The 15133-nt window shown below is 43.6% G+C and overlaps 1 protein-coding gene across 1 annotated transcript in view; it reads left to right on the forward strand.

Moving 5' to 3' along the window:
- The window catches only part of LOC117439164 (pleckstrin homology domain-containing family A member 5-like), a 101496-nt gene that overhangs the window by 69610 nt on the left and 16753 nt on the right, over positions 1-15133 (forward strand). Inside the window, 8 exon segments of the mRNA XM_071201841.1 lie at positions 1860-1913; positions 6113-6193; positions 10092-10154; positions 10234-10314; positions 10410-10559; positions 14313-14414; positions 14495-14603; positions 14718-14764. Coding sequence (XP_071057942.1) covers positions 1860-1913; positions 6113-6193; positions 10092-10154; positions 10234-10314; positions 10410-10559; positions 14313-14414; positions 14495-14603; positions 14718-14764 — 687 coding nt within the window.

Genomic DNA, 15133 nt, shown 5'->3' on the forward strand with positions numbered 1-15133 from the left:
CGAGACCAAGTCAAGACTTTAAGAGGTCGAGACCAAGTCAAGACCTTCAGAGGTCGAGACCAAGTCAAGACCTTCAGAGGTCGAGACCAAGTCAAGACCTTAAGAGGTCGAGACCAAGTCAAGACTTGAAGAGGTCGAGACCAAGTCAAGACCTTCAGAGGTCGAGACCAAGTCAAGACCTTAAGAGGTCGAGACCAAGTCAAGACCTTAAGAGGTCGAGACCAAGTCAAGACCTTCAGAGGTCGAGACCAAGTCAAGACCTTAAGAGGTCGAGACCAAGTCAAGACTTTAAGAGGTCGAGACCAAGTCAAGACCTTCAGAGGTCGAGACCAAGTCAAGACCTTCAGAGGTCGAGACCAAGTCAAGACCTTAAGAGGTCGAGACCAAGTCAAGACTTTAAGAGGTCGAGACCAAGTCAAGACCTTCAGAGGTCGAGACCAAGTCAAGACCTTAAGAGGTCGAGACCAAGTCAAGACTTTAAGAGGTCGAGACCAAGTCAAGACCTTCAGAGGTCGAGACCAAGTCAAGACCTTAAGAGGTCGAGACCAAGTCAAGACTTTAAGAGGTCGAGACCAAGTCAAGACCTTCAGAGGTCGAGACCAAGTCAAGACCTTAAGAGGTCGAGACCAAGTCAAGACTTTAAGAGGTCGAGACCAAGTCAAGACCTTCAGAGGTCGAGACCAAGTCAAGATCAAGACCAAGGCAGGGCGAGACCGAGTCAAGACCGGAACCAGACTACTATGAATCCAACACTACATGATACACTTACAATATCATGTGTAACATCATGATATGCATTTTACGGTATATAGGTCTAGGCAACAAACACAAATCAAACCAACCAGGAACCACTTTTGTAGACAAACACACACAGGATGAAGGAAAACCCTTTAACACACACACACACATTCTCTCTCTCTCTCCCTCTCTCTCACACTCAGGAGTTTGCGTCACTGAAAGCTCGTAAGCCACACACACACACACACACACACACACACACACACACACTTTGCAACATCTTCACTGCAAGACCGTTTGTGTGTGTGTGTGAACGGCGAGAGGTGGGGGGGTATCAGCCGGTATAGACCAGTGCCCTGTTTACAAACATTGTGGCGCATGAGGGCAAAGAGTCACGTTATTAGTTGCATTTCTTTAACAGGGCGTTTTACATCCAATCACATCCCCAGCAACAGCTGTGGTCTCGACCATGGCATAATAAGAACGGTCTCGACCGGTCTTGACATAACATCTCGAGACCTATAGGACCGAGACAAGACCGAGACCAAATGCGGTCGATACCGAGACAAGACCAAGACCGTTAAATAGTGGTCTTGAGAACTACAACACTACCGTCCACTATTCACATCGAACATGACTTCTCTCTAGGATTCTGCTAAATCCAGTTTATTATTGAATGAGGGGTTTATCCGTTCAATGCCAACCGTTTTAAAACTCTTCCTTTCTCCATCATCTGTGCATTACAACTACAGTCTGGTTATAGTTGGAGGAGGATTGTTGTTATGATAAATACACTGGTTAAGTAGAGGCAGCTAACACATGTTCCCTGGTATTACTTTCACTGAAAAGTGAATGACAGACAATAACATATGTAGCGTTGCCATGGTAATGATCCTCTGACATCACATGTTCTGCCTTCCCTTCTGATGCTATATTTCTTCCTTTTGAAAATGTGCCTTTGACTTATTCTTCTTCTTCATCCTTTCCCTCCTTGTCCTGTCACTTCCTGCTTCCTCTCTTCTTCCTCTCTTCTTCTTCTTCTTCTTCTTCTTCTTCTTCTTCTTCTTCTTCTTCTTCTTCTTCTTCTTCTTCTTCTTCTTCTTCTTCTGCGCCTCCTGCAGACTGATGTTCTCTCTCATCACCTCCAGAGGAACCTTATTTACCTGGACAGCCAGGTGAGGATTTCTGGGCTTTCTCCTATCTGTCTCCATCTACACTGAGTCTGAGATATGAAACCTTTGTCTATGAAACATGCATGCATGACCACTGACCATGACGTATTTACCAGGCTTCTATCTCCGTCTCTGGTTCTTGTTATTGTTCTCCTTTTTTGAAGAGGTACTAGAATCCTTTTGATAGGAACACACTCTCCCCCAGTTAAATGAAGCTGTAGCTCCCTCTCTCTGACCGGTGTCTAGGCCTGGTGTGTTCTTTGTATTGGTTTAGGTCATTTAGGTAAGATACAGGAACACACTGGTGTTTTTGATATTTTAGGCCTTTAGGATTTTAATAACAAGCTAACTTGAGTGAGAACCATCTCGTATGCCCCTTTCACACCAACGCAGCTCCCGCTCTAGCTCCGTGCTTGTGCTCTTCTGGTTCGGAACCGGTTTTTCTTTTCAGCCCCCGTTGTGTTCACACCGCCCAGAGCCCGACTGGTGCTGCCGCTGCTGCGTCATGACGTCACCGTTTAAGTCGCTGATTTTCTCCCCAACGGCGCTCACAACAACAACGGGGGACTGCGTCGGGTCGATGATCGTGTTGCTTTTAATCATACGCAGCCAGATTAAATGAAATAACTACTTCTCCAACCTCATACTTTTCTCCAGAGTGCCGTGGTTCATTTAAGCAATCATACACGAGATCTGACATTTTGTAGCTAACGATTTTCCAACGAGAGACAATGTAACAGTGTAACGGCTGTGTGTCGCTATGGAAACCACTACTTCTCCGCTGCTTTCTTGTTCACTAAAAGCAAACTGCAGGCAGTTTGCTTTTAGGCCCAACGGTATACCGTTTTTCTCAGACGCGGAGGGATACTGACTTGTTGTGAAAAGGCACATTCTATTTGACCGTTGTTTGATCGTGGAATCAAACACGCCTATTGACCAATCAGAGAGCTTGCTCACACCTATGTGTTATAGAATGTTTATTAATGTGTTTCAGCGGCATTTACCGACCGCTGCAGTGCTGCTCGTCCACCGGAGTTTATTCTCCCGTTAACTCACGGCGGCGGCGGCTGTAAAGTATTCACTCTCTGACTGTCACACAAGCTGCTGATAAATATACCCCATCCCCAATTCCCCTCAAGTGAATGTGTGTCAGTATGAATTGATGTTGTTTGGCATCACAACGCTGTTATGAAAGTTTCTCTGGTATAAAACAACACAGTCTCACGACATTTAATCTATCGATTCGTGTTCACCAACACGATTTTCCCCTTTTTTTCGTGTCACACAGAACGATTTTAAAAGCAATGTAATTCTATTGGTAGTGTGTTTCGTGCCTGCATTACGTCTTTTCTTCCGGTCGGGTCTTGGAAGTGTGTTATTTAGAAAAGAATAAAAAATTACAATAATTTGGCTTGATATTGAGTAAGAACATGTTTTTATGAACCCCACCCCAGCTTCCGGTCTTCCAAGACCCGAACGGTAGTATGTTTCGTGCTGCAGGCACGAAACATACTACCAATAGAAATACATTGCTTTTAAAATCGGTCTGTGTGACACGAAAAAAAGGGGAAAATCGTGTTGGTGAACACGAATCAATAGATACAATTTCGTGACTATAACACGAAACACGAGACTGGTTTGTATAAAATGGGTGATGTTAGCATAGCAACCGAAGCTAAACTGACTATATTGACTATGTATTGATTCCATCCGATAGCTGCTATAATACAAAACAACACGTCTGCCTCTCTCCACAATGATCGATAACAGCGAACGGATGGTCAAAGTAAGGCACAGATAAACAGAATCACACGAAGCCTGGTTAGTGTTGCCTGACTTTATAAAGTGTGTTTTTTTGTATAAGTGTGTGGTTGCGTTCTAGTCACTTTGCTCAGAGCTACTGCTTGTTACAACTTTCATTTGCCGTACTCGCCTTTAACTGTTAGCTCAGGTTAATCCCCCTCTGACGTAAGCGTGACGTATACGGTTCTTGCTTCCAGACCGACAATTTTTTCCGAGCTTGGTAAGAACCGGTTTTCGGGGAAAAGAGCCGGCTCCGCTGCGGTGTGAACAGGAAAAATGGGTGCTTATCAGGCTCAAGCTCCGAACCCGCCCTGGAACCGCGTTGGTGTGAAAAGGGCAATAGAGACTTGAATCCTCCTGCAGCCAGCACATGATGTTAATGTATCAAAGATATGTGATTTATTTTCATTTGAATCGTCACATTTGTGTACTGATAGATAGTCTTGACAATAACTTGACAATGAAAAGTAAAAAAGGTTTGTGACCATGAATGTGTTCAGTGCAGGGAACGTGTTATTTCTGCACCTACATCCTGATGGGAGGAACATTGGCAACATGTTGTTTATCACACACCATACTAATAAACCATTCCAAACTAATGTCCCAAACTGCAAACTAACGGTACTGAAGATATAACGGTGATGGAAACATATCATATACATTTATATTCTGATCAATCTCCAGCAGCAGAGGTGGTCTGAGGTGCTTTAGGATTTCTGAAATGAAACTCTGACCAGCCGCACATCTCTTATCTCACTGATGATGATTAAAGAATGTTACTTTTGAGTAAATCTGAAATTTTGAAATAAGCTAAACAAATATATAGTTCACAAAATTGCAATGAAAGAATATTGATGAAAAACCGTAGGGAATGTTGACCCCACTTTCATGACCTCACTGTGCGGTGTTGTTACAGAGGAAACCCGTCCCTTTTAACTGAGGGGAAACACAATGATACTTTTCAGGCCCATGTTTCATCTTTAAATCCGTCACTGTTCCATGCAACAGTCTATTTCAAGCATTTTCTTAGCAAACAAAAATGTAATCAAACAAATGGATATTTAGCTGAAGTTAGATCAGCTAAATAGTTAAAATAGTAATACCCAATTGTATTTACCCAAGGGCAGTACAAACCTGTGATGCTCACATGGCTTTATAAATCAGGACAACAGCAGGAATTCAGTTCAGTATGTTGTGGTGTACAGCTTAGTTCATCAACATAAAACTGTTGTTCACTGTCCCTAACCCTCACTGGCATTAACTGTCACTAAATGATATGCAGCAGGTTTATTCAGGAAAAACATATCATGTACAACAGTACGCACCCAGATTATGATGGCAGTTATTTAAATGTGTGTTTATTTTCGGCCTGTGTGTTAGAATTCACCAACCCACAGCTGCTGCATGATTGGATACGACTGCTCCGCTTCCAAAAGGTCATGTGATTGACCAGACTTTGGATGCTAATTGGGGGGGGGGTTTATTGTCTCAAAGTACAGAGACTCTGTAAGGCAGGGGTGTCAAACTCAAGGCCCGGGGGCCACATTCGGCCCGCGACTTCATTTTATGTGGCCCCACAAGAGCTTGCAAAGAATATAATATGTTTATTATATGGTTACATGCTACAGAAGCATGTTGCCCATAAACTACATGTCCCACAATGCATCTCAAATATGACTTTTTTCTCAGAATTTGCCTTTTTTTCTTCAAAATATGCCTTTTTTCATAGAATTCCTTTTTCTCAGAATTAGATTTTTATTTCAAAATGATTCTTCTATTTCTTTTTTCTCCAGAATTTGGCTTTTCTTTTTAAATCATTTTGGGACATACGCACTGAAGAGACTTGCAATTATTTGCCCTAGACTTCTGCTTTCAGACGTAGTTAAATATGAAGTTATTACCCTATCCGATGATAATCCAATGCAGAGGCAATAATGTAATATAATACATTATTTTATATATTAAATATTTATATATGTATTTTTATATAGTCTTAAAGTTACAACCGGCCCTTTGAGTGCAACCATAATGCTGATGTGGCCCGCGATGAAATTGAGTTTGACACCCCTGCTGTAAGGAGATGTTCCTCTTTCTATAAAGCTTTCATGTGTATCCTCAGTAACTTGCTTCGGGAAATGATCATCACTGTATAAACTATAGGGATTTGTAATAACTTGGTTTAGGCACACACACAGTAACTGTCCTTTAACATATCCAATATCAGTATATCAGATGTCAGATCAGTGAGTAAAGCATCGTGAGGAGAGCGCAGTCAATTGCCCGAGTGCTGTGTATCCTGGCTTTAGTCCTTTCCCAGACATAAGCCATGCATCCTCAAAGCAACACATGCTGCTGTGTTTTACACCGTTCTATCCTTTTTCTCCTCGGCGCTCCCCTAGACGAAGGAGAATGAGCCTCTAATCTTCATGATTCACACTATGATCGAGAACTCGGCACCGAGGCCGCAACTCTATCAGCAAGTAAGGTCCTGGGCAGGATCTGGCTTGAGTCAAGACACCCCATTTTCCCTTTCCTGTGCACTGTGTGTCTGTGTTGTTGTGTCAAAACGTCATGGCAATCATGATACTTGACTTTAAGGTTAGTTAGGTATCATCTGTTCGTGTTATGTTCAACCTGAATGCAACAACATTGAAGTGTTCAGGTTCTGCTCAACTTAACTTCACTGGATGAAGACATTAAGTCAAGAAGCGTGCAGTGTGTTTTCCCTAAAGGGACGACCCTGTTGTTCAAAAAGGACATTTTGGATTTGACCTGAAATGGAGCGGACTCAAGCCAGACCTCTGCTCTGGTAGCCCAGTGTACCCATGTGTTCCCTTCATCTTCACCTTCTGTGTGACCACTGTGGATGTAGACGGTGTGTTCATAAAGCCGTCAGACATCAGCAAACCGTCACACGCATTCTCTCAGCATTATTCAAAGTGTATATAAAGGTGTTTTTGGTTTCAGTAGATCTCATTCCATTGCTTTGTATTTGAAGCTGTTGGAGTGCCTTAGAGCGTGCATGTTTTATAGTGTAATGCTGACAGTCATGGATTTCTCCCCTCACCGTCTCTCATACAGCGCTGTGTTGTTGTCATCACTATGGAGACGCTTATATTGTTTAAATGTTTATGTCTTAAAGATTCACTTCTCAAGATTTCCTGTGAGGAATAATAACCCTCATGTTCCTGCACATGTTCCTAGCTTATCTTAGCATGAAAAACTAAAAGCTAAAGCAAACAGCAAGACATTAAATATATATTTTACATATATATATATAGAAATTGACAAAGAATAAGATATCATAATATGCTTGTCCACAAAACGGAAATATAACAAATGACATTGATTGTGAGGTATGTGCTAGGACAACTTCCTGACCAACGCTTGTACTGACTCGTACGCCGCGTCCACACGGCGGGGTGCGTTGAAGCTTCAACGCTTCTGCCCATTCACATTGAATGGGGTGACGTCACGCTTTGCCGAACTGCATTGTGGGAGCGTTGCTCACTTCAAAAGTTGAGCAATGTTCTACTTTTGAAGCTTGGACGGAAGCGTCAGCCAATCAAATCATATGCCAGTACAAGCTCTAGCCCAGGGGTGTCAAACTCAAAGTTTATGTGGCCCACAAGAGCTTGCAAAGAATATAATATGTTTATTATACGGTTACATGCTACTTTACAGAAGCACGTTGCCCATAAACTACATGTCCCACAATGCATCTCAAAATAAGCCTGTTTTTCTCAGAATTTGACTTTTTTCTCAAAATGTCACTTTATTTTTATTTTCCAGAATGTGGCTTTTTTTTAAAAATCATTTTGTGGCATTCTCACTGAAGAGACTTGCAATTATTTGCCCCAGACTTCTGCTTTCAGACGTAATTAATTATAAAGTGATTACCCTATCAGATAATAATCCAATGCAGAGGCAATGATGTAATATAATACATTATTTTATATATATTATATATTTTATATATGTATTTTTACATATTCTAAATGTTCAACCGGCCCTTTGAGTGCAACCATAATGCTGATGTGGCCCGTGATGAAATTGAGTTTGACACCCCTGCTCTAGCCAATCAAACGGCGTGCTTGTGTGTCCGGGGCGGGAGATTCATGTGATTGGTTGTTGGTCGAGTTTCAGACAAGCTCACCGGCAAGCTTCAACGCACGCCGCCGTGTGGACGCTGCGTTAGGGACACTATTACAGTTAAAAGACAACAAAGATTTGATAGAGCTCCAAACAGATTGTCGGCTCTACTCAGTCTACACATCAACCTCTGAGAGAGCGCGATGATAGATCTGTAGACTCTGCTGTGAGCGTGTCATCACCATCAGGCTGTCCTCTCCTCTGAGCGCTGAGCACGATCTTTCTAGCCAGTCATCTATGCCTCTCAAGCTATAACTGCACTACCCCCCCCTTTGGCTCAAAGTTAAGGTCCACCCAAAACAAAAGGACAACCTTTGATTTACTTATTGTATGCCTTACGAGTTCGGTAGAATTCAGACCTTCCAATTGAACAACTTATCACTGCCTATATCAATAGTGCATCTACTGTGAACATGTTGATATCCTGAATGTGGACACGGCACACTTTACTTTTGAAATTCCACACGACAGTAACCCCAACCAATCAGTTCATTTGGTTTCAAAGATCAGAGACAAATGTAAATGATATATTTGTTCTGTTCAAATTATTGATAACAATTTGAAACTGGAAATAGTAAAAACCTATTTCATACTACAAAGAGAAGGTAGCTAACACAGCCTCTTTGATAATCTACCCAGCAGCCATTTTGCATCAATGTGTACAAACAAATCATCCTTTGCCAGTCATTACAATGTGAGATGTGAGTAGCTATCTAGTGTCCATTATTTTAGAGTTTTAAGATGAAAATGGCTTCATCACAGCTCAGTCCCTCCATCTGGTGACTGATGTCCCATAATGCCCTGCTGCCTGCCTGCCTGCCTGCCTGCCTGCCTGCCTGCCTGCCTGCCTGCCTGCCTGCCTGCCTGCCTGCCTGCCTGCCTGCCTGCCTGCCTGCCTGCCTGCCTGCCTGCCTGCCTGCCTGCCTGCCTGCCTGCCTGCCTGCCTGCCTGCCTGCCTGCCTGCCTGCTCTCAGGAGCCATAAGACAGGGAGAATCCAAAGGACTTCCTCCCGTCAGTCACACACCTCACCCTCTCTCTGGAGCCTGTGGGCCCTCAGACGGTGGACTGCAGGCTGAAGCCCTCAGAATGGGCCCTCTCTGTGATCCCCAGTAGTCTCAGCTTAATACTGAACACACAACCTTCAAAGGTTATTCAGTGGTTGTTAGTTGGTTGTTAGTCAGCGCTTTACGCCAGATTGCTCCAGTTTCACTCTTTGTCAGGGTGGAACTCCCACTGTGAGTGAACCAGGGTCATCGAGTCCAAACTAATCTACAATCAGTTGATTACAATAAACAGTAGTTTAAAATGTACCCAGTAAGGCATTTATGATGACGTCCAGGTTGTAGACCACTCCTCAGACGATGCTTCCTGGAGGTCCCCTCTTCAGACAGCCTCCAGACCCTCTACGTGGGGGGCACCAGGGTCTCTCAGCTGCATTTCCTGGAACAGAACAGAATCATTTGCTCTGTAAAATGTACTGGAGGATTTGTCAGGATCACTTTGCTCCAGACCGGTAACACTCTGACCCTGCCGGCCCTCATCCATCTCCCTGCGTCCTTACTGGAGGAGGACATGGCAGAATGACTGCATTGCCCCGGTGTGGATCACTTGGAAGGATGCTCTTCTGCTACATGACACTGTTACTCTAAAAACACGTTTTAAGAAGACTGTTGATCAGTAGCTCCCTTCTTAATGTCCGTGTCCGAGAACCTCTGGAAGCTTCATGTTCTTGGCAATTTATATCTATTTTTATAAAGTCATTAAACTGTTTACAGAAAACATTTAGAAAATGAGACTGAAACGACCAAAGCAGAGACAGAACGGTGGTTTGGCACACAGCGGAGAATTACACTCTTACATTTCATTAACACATATATATATATAATAATGTTGGGCTTATTTGTATGGTTATTAGGGTGCATCTGCCCTCCCTTTCCTTTTCTCCACATTATTATATTCAGCCACAGTATCCCTGGTAACACTGGGTGCACAGCTTCAAGCTACATGAAGCAGGATTAGGTATGCATTAAGCACTCATCCCTTCACCCCCTGCAGCTGGGATGAGCAGCAGAGGCATATGAATGATTTATCTCTCAAATAAGCAGCATTAGGAATAATTAGGATAAGAAATGATGTGTGAAGTAGCACTTTAGAAAGACATGTTGGAGGCTGCAGTGGTCTGATGCCCCCTGCTGTCAGTATCTGACGGAGGCTCCGTGTTTCAGGTCAGTCCAGGCGACCATAAAGAAGGCTCCTTCATCCAGCGCACAGAGGAGCCTGACATAGACGTAAGACAAGCCCATTCCTCAGTGATACAGGTGATGTGTTTGGAACAAGGCTGAGCATGTGTGTGTGTTTGTGTGTCAGACCAAGCTGAGCAGACTGTGTGAGCAGGACAGGGCTGTGAGGCTGCAGGAGGAGAAGCTGCAGCAGCTGCACAGAGAGAAGGTACAGCTCTCCCTATGTCCACTACTTTTCCTGATGTTGTGTAGGTCTGCATGTGCAGTAAGTATTTGTGTGTGTGTGTATGTGTGTGTGTACAGCACACTCTTGAGACGGCCCTGCTGTCTGCCAGTCAGGAGTTGAGTGAACATAGCGGAAACAACGGCGCCGCACAGAGCCTGCTGCAGCAGAGAGACACGCTGCAGAGCGGCCTGCTGAGCACCTGCAGAGAGCTGGGCAGAGTGACCACGGTGAGAGACACACCAGACACACACACATCACACACACATACATGTGTTTCTTAAATGTGGGGCCCAAACTTTTTCCCCCAATTGTGGGGTCCACCCTTTCTAACTACACTACACCTCTGTACAAAAATCAGGCAAGTAAAAAAAAAGAAAATTTGAATCACAAACATCACTTCAAATAAACATAATTCAAAACTTTTGTCTTCATGCTAGTTTTTGACTCACTCAGTGGGGCCCAGTTTCTAGCATTCAATACTTACGAGGTTCAATGCATACATTACACACACACACACACACACACACACACACACACACACACACACACACACATGTTTCTGTTTTGTATATCTTAGCTGGGATCACAGTAACTATCAGGAGACAGTATTGAGTTGAAGGAACTTTTCAAATAAATTGCAGGACAGCATCAGGAAAATGTAGATTTTACTTGGATATTTTCTCCACCAACAAATTCACATTGCTGGTAAGACTAGTCATTACTTAAGTGATTAGCCTCCTCTTAACATGGAAGATAAATAGACAGTACAAAGGCAGTAACATTGATCAACACCAGATCAAATCAATAAACCCCTTTTCGTTCAACATTGTTCTTTCTTAGTGGCAACCATTAGTAGTTCTTGAGACAAAATATTGCTTACTCTCTACAACATTTTTTTAATTCAATAAACATTTATTTGTATATTATTTGGGTGTTTTACTGCATGATGTCTTGAGAAAGTCCCTCTTGAGCTTCTCAACAGGGCATTTCAGCTGTTCTTTTCCTGCAGCATAAATCATGTTCTTGGTGCATACATGAGGATATGGTTAACGTTCTTCAGCCAAGCTAAGACGTCTGTGTGAGCGGCCACTTTAGTATGATGATTAATTAGTTTTATTTTGGGATTTTAAACCTGCATGACCAGCATCACTTCTAGCACTATGGCTGCTATAGTAGTACCATAGTGCAGACAAATGGTTGCTTACTAACCCTTTAACCTGAGATAATGTTTTTACAACAAATCCTCCTCAAGCCCCCAGGAAGTGCGCTGGACTCTGAGGAAAATATTCGTTGTGTCCAAACGACGGTACTACAATTTCCGTATCAGTCTGTGACGTCACCCGGCCCAGAAATACTTTTTCCCATTGACTAACATGGGAAAAGAGATGTCTCTAAATCAGCGGATTTTTTTTTTTAAAGTACCCAGTATTAACAATGTTATAGCCCTTATTCGAATCATTAGGTCCTTAAAGTTGTAAAATGCACTAAAAGCTGAATCCAGATTTATTGTCTCTCTCAATTCATTCTAGTGAGCCGAGATCGGGGGCGGGGCTTAAGGGGCAACTCAACTGCGCATGCTCTATGAGCGCACATACGGGTACTTCTGCTCTGACAACCAGGCATGACGGGTAATCTGTGAAGTTTCGCTCTCGAAAATCTCAGGCCATTTTGTTTAGTGTTCAAATAGTTGAATACAGGGGGTAGGCCAGCCTACAAGTATCTCAAATTGTGAGATACTTGAGTATCTCACAATTTGTGTCAACTTCTCTGACTCTATACGTCCGTCTGATCTTTGTTCTTGATCTACATTTGAACGTGAAACATTTTCACTCAGCCAACACATTAAACTAGAGCAGATATAACTTAAAGCACTGGAAACCTTAACTCCCCTCGCCCTTCACAGGGATGCGCCGAACGTGAGCCGAATACAATTTTCCAAAGTGATTACAAACCACGCCGTATTTAACAATGAATAGCACTAAGAAATCTACAGAAAATGTCTTGCAAAATTAAGTTTCATTTTTTAGGTGAGACAAATGCTTTCATTCACACGAGCTGCCGAACATAAAACCTCTCCTAAAGTGAGAGCCTCATCGACCAATAATGAACGTACTGTCTTCACAGACGGTGAAACAAGCCACAGGAATATCAAATCAAATCAAGTTTTATTTATATAGCACATTTAGAAACGATTTTTGGTGGAGCCAAAGTGCTGTACATATAATAAAATTAGCCTACAGTAGAGACACTTTACAGCAAATACAACAGCTCAGATTGTTCAGAATATCAGTATGAGAAAAACGACACCCTCTATCCTCAGACCCTCACATCGTATACAAGGAAAAACGTCCAGAGAAAACCCACAGTTTAAGGGGAAAAACCTCAGGGAGAGCAACAGAGGAGGGATCCCACGACGGACAGACGTGCAATTGATGCCGTGTGTAAATCGAAGAGATAATACATTTGACAGCATATAGACCGAATGTTAGGAAATGCATGTGTCTGTAATGAGAAGATGAATCCACGAGGATGTCAGCTACAATCCTGAGGAAGCCATCAGGGAAGCAGCATGGCGAGACCCAAGGCAGGACCGCAGAGACAGGTTCAGCCACGACCCGAAGTCCACGACTTAATCCAGAACTCAGGATAGAGGATCCAAGACACAGGACTACAGCAAGAGGATCAGCCTCGACTCCGGTTCCCGGCGTAGATATAGATACAAAACAAGAAGAAAGATTTGGCTGGGTTAATTGGAACAAGAGAATACACAGACACAGACAGAGAGGGGAAAGGTCATTGGATAAAAGATATTCTTGATAACCATCTAGAAAGATCTCATGAACTTCCCCACTCAATCTATCAAGATCCGAGCAGTTCTATTAGAAGTCCAAGGTAAAGGCACAGGCCGGCGCATATCGCTTATGGAATCCCTCACCATATATTGCCATTTCTCCCGTTGTTAACTCCCTGAATCCTGATGCTGTCGAACTGCTTGTCTGCTAAAACACCATGGGTTTAAGATTGATGCGGCCAAAGACTCATGTGGCCGCATCAATGTGTGTCCTCTGATTGTTCAATCAGAGGACACACATCAGTGAGGCAGCATCATCTTTAGCAAAAACCCAGCATCTGATTGGACGAACGCTAGCAACACAGCATTTGGCTAATGCAGCCATCTTGTAAAGTACGTGGTTCTGCTTAATGCCAAACAGATTATTAACCTTTACATGTTAAGTTCACTCTTGATAGGTAAATGGTGTTCTTTTACTTCACTATATTTATTGTGTACCTTTAGTTACTTTGCAAATTTGGATGAATGATGTGAAATATAATCAACACTTAAATCAGACTTTAGTTCCACCTGGAGTAAATTCACAAGCTACCCTGCAGTCTACAAAGTCATTCAAACTAGCTGCACCTTTAGGACCAGGTGGAGGGATGATATCTCTTTCGCTGGCCTGGGAGCGCCTTGGGACCCCCCAGTCAGAGCTGGTTGATGTCGCCAGGGAAAAGAAAGTTTGGGGCTCTCTGCTGGAACTGCTACCCCCGCGACCCGACCGCGGATAAGCGGGAGAAGATGGGTGGATGGATTATTGATATTAAAAAAGTGATTTGTTTTCCATGTGTGATTTTCTTATCAGAAAGTGTAGTTATTTATTTGAAAGCTCCAAATCCTAATTTTTCCCTCAATGGCCTTTGTGCCCTGGCATGTGTCCTTTGTGCCCTAAAAAGACGTGTGACACCAAAGGCCAAATGGCCTTGCCCCTAAAATGATGAAATTCCAAGCCTGATACACACACACAGACACACAGACACACACACACACACACACACACACACACACACACACACACACACACACACACACACACACACACACCGGACACACATACACACACACACACCAGACCCACACACTCTCTCACACACACATAAACACACAGTCCACTGACCCCTCTCCTGGCTGCTGTCCTGTTCAGGAGTTGGAGCGTTCCTGGGGGGAGTACGACAGGTTGGGGGCCGACGTCACTCTGGCTAAGTCCACCCTGCTGGAGCAGCTGGAGGCCCTGGGCAGCCCACAGGTAGCACAGACACACATCCACACACTTCACACTCCTTCTGAGGTGATCAAGCTTGTAACGGCATATGTGTGGGTTCTCAGACAGAGCCCCCGAGCCAGAGACACATCCAGATCCAGAAGGAGCTGTGGAGGATCCAGGACGTGATGGAGGCTCTGGCCAAAAACAAACCCCAGCGGAGCACAGACAACAGTGAGGCTTCACATTGGTTTCCCATTCATCGCATGTGATTAACATTATGAGAACTAACTCCTTCTCAGGTGTCTTTAAGTCCCATTCCTTCTCTCTCCTTGTTTCCATATTCAGCAGGTGTGCCTGCCTCCAGACCGCTCTCCAGTCTCCAGAAGAACGAGGTACAGCAGTCCACACCACACACACTAACAGCCACACCACACACACTAACACACACACACTAACAGCCACACCACACACAGTCCCAGCTGGATCCCAACAGCTTCACATGTGTTTGGGAAGCAGTCATCCACATGTTTCTGTGATTCTCCAAATCACCAAAATGTGTATTTTGATGTGTTTTTAAGCCAGTTAATAATATGACTTTATTGTCATTGCACAGTACATGTACACTGTGTTTGGATTCATTTCCTTCTTACCAGGCAGCCACTGGTTTCCTTCTGATTCAGTCCGTTACGTAAATCACTTCCTGCTTGCTGTAGATAATGTCACATACCTCATTCACACCAACGGTGTTTCAGGGCCGGTTC

This window comes from Pseudochaenichthys georgianus, chromosome 23 (genome assembly GCF_902827115.2).
Source record: "Pseudochaenichthys georgianus chromosome 23, fPseGeo1.2, whole genome shotgun sequence".
NCBI lineage: Eukaryota > Metazoa > Chordata > Actinopteri > Perciformes > Channichthyidae > Pseudochaenichthys > Pseudochaenichthys georgianus.